Genomic DNA, 13325 nt, shown 5'->3' with positions numbered 1-13325 from the left:
GCAGCGTCAGTATTCGTAGTAAACCAAACTCAGAATTACCCATAAATTCAAGATATAACTCCGCTTCTCTTTTCAAGACGTAAGATGTTCATGACGAAAACCATATTACGTTTCGAAAGCTTTGCATGCCAAAAGATCTTTAACTCTTGTGTACTATCAAGGACATTGTTACACAGGAATTACCATAGGGTCTTCTAGAACCCCACCTAAATTATGTTCTTTACACAGAACCATCAAACAGACAAGTGAAATTTTTAGTAGGCATCTTTAGCATACACTCGAGATAAAATGCAAGAAAACACTGCATTGTAATCTCACTTGTTTAAAAGATATATTATGATGAACATGGGGTCCCAAAAGAACCCATGGTAGTACACAAGGGTTAAAAATGAACAGCCTGTTTCAGAAGTCCCTTTACACTCACGTTAAAACTATGTAATTATATACAGCTTTCTTCTTATGGATGCAAAACATCCGTGTGTGTTCCTCCATGTTCGTAATGGATCTCTTTTACCTACTCATCAATCTATTATGATTCAAACTGTGTATAGCTGCGTTCTTGTATGTTCGTAATGGATCTCTTTTACCTACTCATCAATCTATTATGATTCAAACTGTGTATAGCTGCGTTCTTGTATGTTCGCAATGGATCTCTTTTACCTACTCATCAATCTATTATGATTCAAACTGTGTATAGCTGCGTTCTTGTATGTTCGCAATGGATCACTTTTACCTACTCATCAATCTATTATGATTCAAACTGTGTATATCTGCGTTCTCGTATGTTCGTAATGGATCTCTTTTACCTACTCATCAATCTATCATGATTCAAACTGTGTATAGCTGCTACACAATACACAGCAGCAGCTATAAACAGTTTGAATCATAATAGATTGATGAGTAGGTAAAAGAGATCCATTACGAACATACAAGAACGCAGCTATACACAGTTTGAATCATAACATATCTATATATATAAAAGAGAACGTACAATTTTTTGTCCGCTCATCACGCTAATACGGCTGAACCAATTTCTTTCATTTTTGGGGGGTTATTAGGATTTGGACCCTAGATGGTTTTTATCATATCACTTTAATTTTTAATTACCAGTGTCTTGAGATAATTGACCATTCAAGTGTCCATAACGTACAAATCCTTTGTTATTAGTTCATCATAGGTAAAAATAAACGTATTTATATGCAACCCGCATGACCGTGTCACTCGGCGGGTTAACATAAATGACAGGCGATATAGAGCGGAAAATAGCTTGAATCTTCTGTTTAAAATTTTTTAATTGATTTGCTTATTTTTACAGACACTTTTACAATATGCCAGCACCGGGATGACCGCAGCGAAGCGGGGCGGGTTAACATAAATGACAGGCGATATAATGTTAAGATTTACTGCAATCTTCTATGGTTTTTATCATATCACTTGAAAGCGAAAAAGTAAAAATTATCTAAGTAACAAAGTTTATTGCGTTCCGGGGTGACCGCAGCGAAGCGGGGTGAACGCTGCTAGTTAATAAATAAATTTAAGAATAGTTATTAATGTTTATTTTGAATACTTTATATTCATATTATCACATTGATTAATAATTTGCCACATAAACTGACTAAGTGCTCCGATATAGTATAGACTAGGACAGTTGTTCTCAAACTTCCCGATAACGCGGATCCCCTGTTCATTCGGAAAGTGATCTGCGAAGCCCCTTACAATGCTATCTGGAATTTCACATGGTATTAAAAAAATATACTGATCAGAATTACCACTGACAAGAAAAAGGTCAAGAAAATAAATGAAATAAGTAATTTATTCTAAAGATACATGATTGTTTCCTAGTGAACGAAATTTCAATTGAAAATACAGTAACTTTCAAGATTGAAAATCACTTCTTGAAAAAGGAAATCCATTTGCTAAATAATGTTCTCAAATGTGGGGTCACTAATTTGAGGAATGAAATTCTTTCTGTTTTTCCGTAACTGAACTGAAATTTGGAATAATTTTTGTCACCATCAATCTTAGATCCGATTTCACATTAAGACAATTTCGCTTTAAGGTTTTAATACTGCAAAGAGCAGAAAAGGTCTGCTCACATTGTAAGTGGCAGGGAAATACATCAAATGTTGCATTGCCTTTCTTGACAACTCTCCATACTCACAGGGCAGAAATTTAGTAAAGAAGGAAAACATTTAAATTTACAAACGTAGGTATAATTTCTAATTGCTTTCTTTTTAGTAACTTAAAAAATACTTCTAGCATAACAGCTGAGAGTTTCATTTTATTACAACACATTTAAATTTTTAGGCGTCGCGGAACCCCTGGCTAGGTCCCGCGGACCACCAGGGGTCTGCGGACCCCACTTTGAGAACTACTGGGCTAGGAGACTAGGAGAAATGGTTGAAACAAGAATATATAAACCCTATGAATGAACAAAATTTATATACGACTATAAGTAAATGTATGTGTACTTACTTTGGTGTCAAGAAAAGATCAATAAGGTTATTTCTGTCTAACAGGTACTGTAAAACCTGCTGACCTTTTAGGCTGAACTCTGCATCGTTTTTACTCACAATTTCCATCAGCTGAGGTAAAAAGTCGTTGGTGAAAGTGTACTGTAAATCTTTTGTTTTGTGGTTACGGGCAGCCTATGAAAAACCAAGGGGAAAAAGATTAGACTCAGTATTATTTAATATAAACCATAAACTAATTGTATTATTTTCAGTAATAAAAAAATAATAAATTCAAATATACTAGTAGATATACTTGAGTGTCAATATGGTATGTATGAAGGTAACCACGAAAGTTCTGTCGCTTTTTCACCCACTACCTTCGAACATTGATATGTTAACTAAGACGTAACTGGAAGATCAAAAATAGTCCCCTCAGCATCGACGATCTTCTGCCAACGTGATGGAAGACCATGGACTCCATCGCGGTAGAAGTTGGTGGACCGTGAAGCGAACAAAGTATCAAGTGCATTTTGCGCCTCTACTAGGGATTTGAACTGGCGTCCTCGAAGGTGATTGTCCAAGGAATGAACAGGTAATAATCGGACGGTGCAATATCCTGGGAGTGTGGCGGATACAATAGTGTTTCCCATCCAAGGCGTAGAATAGTGTTCCGGGTCATTCTAGCCACGTGGGGCTTAGCGTTGTCCTGTAACAGGAGGACCCCTTTGCGATTCAGAAATGCTGGCTCCAGAGCTTTGAGTTTTCCTTGAACACGGCTCAACTGCTGACAGTACACAGTTGCATTGATGCTCTGACCAGCTGGTAGCAGTTCTCGATGCACGATCTCGCGATCAGTCCACCAAACACACAAGAGAACTTTCTTCTGATGCAGTGCTGGTTTCGGCTGTTTTGGAACCGGTTCATGGGATGCTAACCAATGACGATAGCGCCGTGGAGTTTCGTACAGGACTCACATCTCATCACATGTCAACATACAGTCCACAAATGGCTCCTTCCTCAGACGAGACAGCAAAGAAAGCCAGGTGTTGCTTGTGTTGCCTTCTGGTCTGGAGTCAAATCATGTGGGACCCATCGACCCAGCTTGTAGTCTTCCCAAGTTGATGGAGGTACTGCTGAATGGTTTGTCTACTCACACTGAATTGTAGTCCAGTTCCTCACATGTTTAGCTACTGTTCGCCTCAATTGCTGTCTGAAGATCTTCATTTTGTACATATGTTGATCTTCCGGCACGTGGTGCGTCTTCGTGTGTTTCGTCATCGTCCTTAAATTTGTAAAACCACCGCTGCACTGTCCGCGTAGTCACAACACCCTCATCAAAGGACTGGTATATCTTCCGCCCCTCTGCAGCGGCTTTAGACCCCAGTTTGAACTCGTCCAGCATACACGCCCTTATGACGCTTTGTGGAGGTACCATATTCACTATGTTCTTTCGCACGGGATAACTGAATTGTCACAACCAGGTAGTATGATGGATATACCCACACCAACCACTGACCTTTACCTTATCTCCATTTGCATTCAACTCATGGTGTGAGGGCCAATTGTGCACAGACTTACACAAAAAGCGGCAGAACTTTCTTGGTTACCTTTATAATTCCAATTGAACGTTGATGTTCACACACTAGAGACCTGCACGGGCCGAATTTTCCGGCCCGAGCCCAATCCAGCCCGAATGTACCTAGGCTCGGCCCAGCCCGGGCCCGAAAATTTCTTTGAAATTTTCGGCCCGATAAGTTTTTAAAAATTCTTGGCCCATGTTCGGCCCGGGCCCGATAGATTTTTAGTTTCATTTTGTAACATTTTTCACGGGCACACTTCTTCAACGTTTGCCTTTATTCTAATTATCGTTTAACGAAAGTCAATAATTATTAAAGAATTGCAATTAATCGGTCCCAACCCAGCCCGGCCCGAAGAGAAATCAGTGTCGGCCCGGACAAGCCCGGCCCGTCCCAAAGAAATAACAGAGTCGGCCCGCGGGCCGGGCTGGGCTTCGGGCCTCGGGCTGAGCCCGGCCCGTGCAGGTCTCTATCACACACACACATAGACACAGAAACTTGGTTGCTAGGTAAGGAAATGACAGGTAGTCTATGTTACATTTAATTTTATCCATGTATTTCCTTTGCTGTACAGTAGAAATTAATTATTCTGTGAAGGTTTCTCTTTCCCCAAAAGTTTCCCCATGTACAATATCCTTACATCTGAGCAGAAGATGCATAATTACTGTAGTTTAGGTATGGTTTATCCAAATTACATACACATTATTTTTCTAACTTAAACTATAACTATTTCGCCACATTAAACTTTGGAGGATTCAAAATATTCAAATATATGGGATGTTGAGTAGTTTTCGTGAATTTCGATTTTTCTATGAAGAATGTGGCTTTAATATTAAAAGCAATCAGTATCTTTAAATCAAAGGAACGTTAGTTCATATGTGCAAATTGGACCTTCGTAATGAAGTCATCATTATTGGGTAGTTGTATGATGTTTCCACTTTTAATTTTTAATCTATCCCTTCAGTCCAGTTGTTCAGTGATGCCAGTTTAGCCTATTTTTGGCTAAATCTAGCCTATTTAGAGAGGCATTTAGCTATACAAATCTACGAAATGCATATAGCCTTAAATAGAGCTTATTTTATGAAACTCTTTTGCTATTTTTGGCCTTTTTTATTAGCCCTTAAATTAATTCTAAAGATACTTTTTCTTTAAACATAAAGTGTAATTTTCAAAAAGTATCCTATTTGTCATTATATATGATCATAGTAATTGATTTCTCTAGACAGATGCTGTCTTATTACGCAACAAACACTTGTTTTTCATTCTTCTTTCTACGTATCTACAGATTTACAACTATTTAACAATATTTGTGAACACAGAAAAATTTTAATGTCGCTCCCATAACGGCCCCGTTTGCTACTTTTTAATTATTTTAATTTTCGCATTTCATTACAAGAATAAAAGTTTTCTAATACAAATTCTGTAAACTGTTGGGTTCTTCAAGCCACAGAAATTGTTTTTGTTTATTAAAGGAAACAAATAGGATATCTAATTAGCTTGAAATCGCTCAGTGCAATCATCATGATGCATGTGGGTGTACGGAGAAATACGAAGTGTTTGTTAGGACCATGACCTGCCGAAAAAAGTACTATTGAAAATTGGGACAATGGCAGTCTACACAAACACAACGAATCCACAATCCAACGATGGTGCATCCAGTTCCAGCGCCTCGGCTACCTGCGACGTCATCGATGATGACTTATTTCAATTCAGCTGATAATATGGCTATTGACTTCCACAAATCAGATGAGTTGTTGATGGATTTTATTGTAATTTAAAGTCATGTATGTTGCTTGTTAGTCTTCAGCGAATAAAATTTAACGTTTCAAATTTTACTAAAACTCGCTTATAATCTTACACACAAAATGGGGTTTAAAATCTACATTATGTGTTATAGGTTAGCAGTTCAAAATCTAGCCACTTTTTGCTTAAAAAGCTTATTTCTAGCCTATTTTCTTTCGAGCTTGTTGGCAACACTGCAGTTCTATATCTGGCTTTTTTTTTTTTTTTTTTGTATTATTTGAACCAAAGAGTCACCCTACACGTGCTTCTCATACCTAATCTAGGAACAATAGTTCCGCATAGCTAAGCTGAAGTTTAGAGTGAATAACATGCACACACAGAAAAAGTGAATTGGAAAATACAAAATTCCACCGTAAAAAAGATATTTTCCAGTTTATAAGTTGACACACACATTTTTACGTTAATTTACGAAATTTTATGGTGTCATTCATATTTACAATAAACTTAGAGGAAATTCTAGTATTTTTTAAAATCAAAATGATTGTTATATTACATCCTTTTTATATTAGTGATTTGCAAAAATGGAATGTAATATGCACGACTTTCTTACACTTCCGTTTTCTTGTTGAACTCACTAAAACAAGTACAAAAACGGTCAACAGAAGTGTTGCATCATGTGAATTCATGATTGCCAGTAGCATCGAGAACATGCATTACGTAAAGCTTCCTCAGACGTATGTTCATGATATATGAATGATACAGGAATATTAATGGCAATAATAAATAGTTCTGGCAATAGTGTAAGTATTAGTTTTCGTGTGGCGTAGTATAAGAACATACTTTTTTTTTTTTTTTTTTAAAAGGAAGAGAACCGGTTGAAATATAAGTAGTTTATTATGTTATTTAATGTACTGTCTTAAGCTCAAATATTTAGTAGCAAATCTCACTATCAAATGCGCACATGATAATATTTAGTCTGAAACATGTACGTATTCAATTTTACAATTTTAGCTATGTAAAATGATTTACATCATGACTTGACAAACTGATTGCCACGCTTTAAAAAAAGGCAAGAATTTTCTTACAAGGAAGATCTTGTCTTTAGACGTAAAAACACTTAGAGAACAGATGACAACACTATTTGAACTATCACACAGACCATAGAAATTTCACATATTCGATAATAAATTTCTTTCTTATCTGACCGATCAAGCAGCACTGAAACCATGGTTAGCCCATCTAATAAAGTAATTATCTCTAATATAGACATGCTCCTTAATTAATTAATGAAGATATTCTTAATTAATGCTTGTTTCCGACGTTTCTTCCAGAACTTCCTTGTGACTAAGCGGTTTGGCATGAGACCCTGGTTCGATTTCAGGAGGTAGCTTACGTGGTTCGGATTCCATATTAAGCTGTAGGTACACGTCTCATATAGCCTCGCTGCTGAAAGAGACGTTAAAAGCAAATCAAATCAAAATCAAAATTGACATTTCTTCTCTTGTAGATCGGTGAAGAGTTCAAAATTTATAACGAAACCAAAAGCTTAGGTTCCGAAACTACCTTGTAGCAGAAACACTGACATTTTCTATCTATGCCCCATCAAAATTATAATCTGGGCCCCTTCCATTAATATACAGGGTGTTTTAAAGCAACACCGACAATGTTTGGGAGATGATTTCTGACACCAAGATAATGCAAAAAGTATAGGCCTTCCGGGGTGCACAAAAACTTCCTTTCGGAATTATATTCTGCGGAAAATTTGAACAAATGAACTTTAAAGGTGCATAGCTCCGAAACCATGAGACCTACCGCAGGCGGTCAAGACTTCACTTCAGTGAATTTGTATGTGCCCTATCCAAATATCCAAGTTTCAGAGTGCTGCGTAGTGCTCTCAAACGGGTCGGGTTGTCGGGTCGGGTCAATCGGGTCAGCTCGGGTCGGGTTAGGTCAATCGTACGGATCACGGGTCGGGTCGGATCAGTCAATTCGGGTCACGGGTCGTGTCGGATTGGTCTTCAACCTGACCCGACCCGACCCGTTGAGAGCACTAGTCCTGCGGTAGTTCCGCAACAATTTTTATAGAGGTAGTTTGTGAGTACTTCAAATTATATACACGTAACCAAACTCCCTCTATGAAAATTGATATGTGAATATTTTAGGATTCTGAAACATGTATTTTTGTATAGCGCACATGTTAGTTCCTAAGTGAAGTCTTGACCCGACTACGGTTAGGTCCCATACTTTTTGAGTTATGGACCTTTAAAGTTAATTTTTTCATGTTTTCGGTAGCCTATAACTCCGAAAGAAAGCATTTGTGCACCCAAGTTGGTCTATACTTTTTGTCTCATCTTGCTGTCAGGAATCACCTCCCAAACGTTGTCGGTGTTGTTTTAAAACACCCTGTATATTTTCCAGCAACTACAAAATTTTTGGGCACCCTAGCTTCAGCTTCAACCGTAAGGTAGAACCTGCGAGAGTGTAGGTTATACCGCTCAACAGAAACATTCACAAAATCGCTTTCAGAATATTCCAAATGATAGCTATAAATGTCCATGTGCACAGGGGCGTCTTGAAGAAGGTAAAGGTGAGTCTCCCCCCAAAGTTACCAATTTCTTAACAAGTTGGCAAATTAAAATACCTAGTTGCCAATTTGAAGTTTCAATTGACTTATTTGGTTTAACATTTTCTTAGGACCCAGTTACTGTAAATTATCTATTCTTTTACAGACTTGGCATAAATGTTGTGTAGTTTTCTATTTTGAAATAAATTGATGTATTCGTTTAGAGCTTCTTTACTTGTTGCAAGTGTTCACACCTTACTTTGGTTCATTTGATATTCCTAAATATTTTGAAGAATCTTTAATGAAAAATCGGGAAATTGTACCATTGACAAAAGCAGAATAAAGGTGGCGTGCAAAATTAAAACAAAGACAGACCAGGCCGGTAGCCAGCCCAAAAATTTAGGGGGGGCCCGGCTGAAGATAGGGGGGGTCCAACCATATTATAGTTCATCACCATATTATAATTCATATCTAAGCCTATCGTAGAATTTTTTAGAGGGGACCAGCAAAAATTTAGAGGGGCCCAGCCCCCTAGACCCCCTGGATACGGGCCTGAGACAGACAGAAGAGGCGTTTCGGTGGCAGGTAGAGCATTGGACGCAAAAGCATTTGATATAAGAGCGTATTGTGGAGAATAGTAAGAGAATACTCAAGAATTGATATTAATAAAACATGAACAGGGCAGTGTTTGGTTAGTATAAACTTTTTACTATGTATAGTATGTAAATTTGACAAATTTAAGAGTTCTTTTTATAATAGTAAAATGTCAAAGGGAAGTAGATTTTGATACCAGAGTGAATATATTGTGTAACCGTGTCTACTTTGTGTGTGAATAGACTTTTCGCTTTGAAACAAAAGGTGATCACTTTAATACAGGGGACAACAATTGAGTTGTTGAACAAAAGTGTGTTTTGAGAATGGAATCACAGTAGGTTTTGGGAAGCATTGTTCGTTGAGAGGGGGGTAAGCTGTAATGGAGAGAGTCAAATCATTTCGTCGCTTCCGCTGTGAGCTTAAGTGCAAGGGTGCAAAAGTAACATTTTCAGGTTCCAAACAGTATGTCTGCTGGGTGAAAGCATAGGCTGATGTGTGTTTCACTTCATTTTGATACAAATGTGTTGCCTTTCCTACCTTGTTTTTAATTCTGTAGTTGCTTCTTTCGGAAAGTTAAACAAAAAATTGCACTTCTTTCTTTCTTTATACATAGTATTTATGTCAAAGCATTACGTAACTATTGTATGTTACTTATGTAGCTCACAGGGCCGCAACTATCGGGGAGCAAGCGAGGTGCATGGTTGGAGGGGCGCCTAAAAGGGAGGTTATACTTAGGTATATTAGTATTTTACCTGCCGGTATTTACTACTTTTCATCAGAATGCGAAGTCATGAAATCGAAGTGTAGAAGGAGACTGGAGGACTGAAGAGTAAGAAAAAAAGAAAATACTCTGCGCACTTTCACACTTCAAAGTTCGATATAGAAAGTTCACATATTTGGACATCCATAAGTAGTAAACTATACAAAATTAGGTATTACGCGTACACCGCTGATCACTAGTTCACCTAATAATTAAATATGAAATACACATTGATTACATATGACCCCTCAGGAAGGTTTTAGTGAGGAGAATTTTGTCAAAAATTTTTAGTGGGGAGAATTCCCCCTTCCCCAAGGATTTCGCACCCTGCTTTTCATCGTATATTTCACTATTTTCATTCGAAAATAAATAATGAATTTAATGTAGAAGGACATTCTCTCAGGCTTTCTTCCCCTTCTCGCCAGAGCCTTGTTCCGCACCGTACCCAACAAGTCCCATCGTTTTACCAAATGTCCTTAAAATATGAACTAGATGAGCTAAGGAGGTATTTGCGTGCAATACGTGACGTATCATTTCTTTGGGAACTGCACTGACCTTTACGATGCTGTTGGCTAAAGGGTGTGGCATTAAGATTTTTTGCTTTGATTTAATGTCCCACGGTTATGCCGGGTAGGATAAAGGAGACGTGAACTTACTGATTCTAGTGGAACCCGTACCATTTTGTTCGTTTAATGCTCTCCCACCGGGAATCGAACCCTGGACCCCAAGCGCCAAAGGCTCTCGTTCAAGCCACTAGACCAGCGGGGAGGGCAAGATTGTTTGCTTGTTGGTGGCAATTCAAAAGAGGGGGTACTGTATATTATAAAAAATGTAGAAGTATGTCAGAAAATGCAGAAATATTCCCGACAATAGAACTTTCACATTTTTCATTCACAATTCAATTTAGAATCCTCCTCACAATATCGTCATAGGTTCAGGTTGATTGATTGATTGAATAGGAGTTATAATTGGGACGTCAGCATCAAGGCCATTTGCCCTCGTCCCAGTAAAAAGTGCCGAGATGGTCGGACTGCCACATGAAACTCAAGTACACCCTGTTTCAAAAAGAATATACGTATTACGAAGAATTATTTTGTCCAAACTATCGATCGCTGCGCCTCGGCTCGGCTATTGGAGAAACGAATACATAGTCTAGTTTATATTAATAGCAGCTAGATGTCCGTTGTCTTCTGTTTTGCTTGGTAACCGTCATATGTTTAAAATGGCTACTCCGCAACAGAAATCATTTTGTGTTCTCGAGTTTGCGAAGTGCAATCCCGTGATTACAGTGCAAAGACGTTTTAGGTTGAGGTACCAAATTGATCCTCCGAATGGGTGGAACATTCGCAGATAGTATCGACAGTTCGTAGGAACAGGATGTGTATGTAGAGGAAAGAGTTCTGGCCGCCCTCGTGTTCCTGAAGAAAATGTTGCACGAATTCAAACTGCTTTCCAACGTAGTCCTTCAAAATCAACTCGTCTTGCCAGTCGGGAGTTACAAGTGCCGACAACAACAATTTGACGTATTTTGAGACGTCGGTTGGTTATGAAGCTGTACAAGTTACAGCTGTTACAAGCTGTGCGTCCTGATGACAAACGCAAACGTGTGGCATTTTGTAACGAGATTCTAGATGCTATTGACAATAATAACACTTTTGCACAACGCATCGTGTTCAGTGATGAAGCGGCTTTCAATGTGTCAAAGTGCCTAAAGTCAATGTGTTTTGTGTGATATCCCGATCATCTGTTTACGGCCCATTCTTCTTTAATGGAAACACGGTTAACAATCAGCAGTATCTCGCTATGTTACAAAACTGGTTGTTTCTGAGGCTGTATGAAGACAACTTCATTTTTCAACAAGACGAGGCACCCCCTCACTGGAGTCACCAAGTGCGTGAATATCTGAATGAAACTACCGAACCGTTGGATTGGTCGTCAAGGAGCTGGCGACTTATTATGTCTCAGCTGGCCTCCACGGTCAACAGGTTTACCACCCTGTGACTTCTCTTTAATGGAGAATGTGTGGAGAAATACTTAAAAAATCGAGTCTTTTATTGTGCAACTATCCTCAGTTGCATTGCATTTACTATTTTCACATTTATCTATTTGTTGAATGTATCAGTTAATTTTCGAAGCAAGATACATAATTTTCACAGACTAATGCTCTACAGTTGCCTCGTCAAACCACACTTAGCATGAAAGGAAATACGCAGCGTTGTCCAACACTTCTTCCAAGTTTTGTTGTTACTTGTTATCGACAAATACAATAAACCTTCAGGTTGTTTTCTCGTTCGGCCTCTTTATCGCATTACTGCTAATATCAAAGATTGCTGCTTCTTATGAATTTGAGCCAAGAGTACTGCTACAGCTTTGCGCTTAGGTGCTAATATTTGTGAGCCTCACTTTTGTCCTGCTTGCAACGCATATGTTGATAATAAAGGATTACATGGTCTTTCATGTAAAAAAAAGTGCGGGAAGACAATCTCGACATCATATTGTAAACGACATTATTTGTAGAGCCCTCGTTTCAGCGGGAGTTCCTTCAATAAAAGAACCAAATGGTTGTTGCCACTCTGATGGTAAAAGGCCTGATGGCATGACCTTGGTACCGTGGAAAAATGGAAAGGCACTAGTCTGGGATTTCACATGTTCCGACACGTTTGCTCCTTCCAACTTATCCCATTCTTCAATTCAAGCAGGTCTCGTCGCCGCTCACAGAGAATCAGACAAAAGACTAAAATACTCAAACCTATTGGACAAATATTGGTTTGTAACAGTAGCAATAGAAACCAGTGGGTCTTGGGGTCACGAAGGATCTAATTTCATTAATGAAGTTGGTCATCGAATAGCAATCAAAACTGGTGACCCCCGAGCTACTGCATTCCTTTTCCAACGTATCAGCATCGCCATCCAGCGCGGGAATGTGTATTCGATCTTAGGCACATTACCTCCTGGTAAAGAACTGGACGAGATTTTTCTTCTATAACACACAATAAGACGGAAGTAGAGACATCCTAGGAGGCTGACAACCACTTTGACTATGTTCATGAACAATGTTTTGAATACAGTTTGGATAAATATAGATTCTTGGAAGTCATGGCTAATACCGGTAAATTTGGGAGTGGTAGCAACATTATCTACAGATTTTACTTTGTTGCTCAAAATCGTTAAAGACCCGAAAGATATTGTTGTCAAGCTGTCCGATGTTTATTTTGGAACAAAAATGCTATAACTAATGTTTAAGAAAATATGTCATACTTTCTATCATGTAACTTTAGTTTTGGTTAATGGTTGTCAAAATAAATTAAGACAGTATCGTTTATCTTCAAAAATAAATAAATAAATAAATAAATAAATAAATAAATAAATAAAGATTAATGTATATATTGCTGTGAATAAAGATTAAATAAAAAGATAATAGGAAGAAGAAAAAATATATAAAAAGCCAACAAATATACTTTGTCAAACAAAATAGTTTAAGTTCTCTTTCGTGGTTATAAAATAATAATAAATTTAAACAACAATTCAAATTGGTTTCGTTCCTCGCAGGTGGCAATTATCATGTATGCGAACAAAAATAAAGGGGGAAATTTACGTCACTCAAGATCACAATTACACAAAGATTGTAGTTGTTT

At 38.0% G+C, this 13325-nt stretch overlaps 1 protein-coding gene across 2 annotated transcripts in view; it reads right to left on the bottom strand.

Moving 5' to 3' along the window:
• The window catches only part of LOC145672774 (uncharacterized), a 112051-nt gene that overhangs the window by 27868 nt on the left and 70858 nt on the right, over positions 1–13325 (bottom strand). For both annotated transcript variants that reach the window (XM_081741940.1, XM_081741941.1), the window contains exon 9: positions 2476–2648. In XM_081741940.1, the coding sequence (XP_081598066.1) occupies positions 2476–2648 (173 nt within the window). The remainder of the gene's footprint in view (positions 1–2475; positions 2649–13325) is intronic.

Source organism: Thermobia domestica, chromosome 16 (assembly GCF_964235325.1).
Source record: "Thermobia domestica chromosome 16, izTheDome1.hap1.1, whole genome shotgun sequence".
NCBI classification, from domain to species: domain Eukaryota; kingdom Metazoa; phylum Arthropoda; class Insecta; order Zygentoma; family Lepismatidae; genus Thermobia; species Thermobia domestica.
The sequence above is the reverse complement of the archived record's forward strand: the minus strand, read 5'-3'. Positions and strand labels throughout refer to the sequence as shown.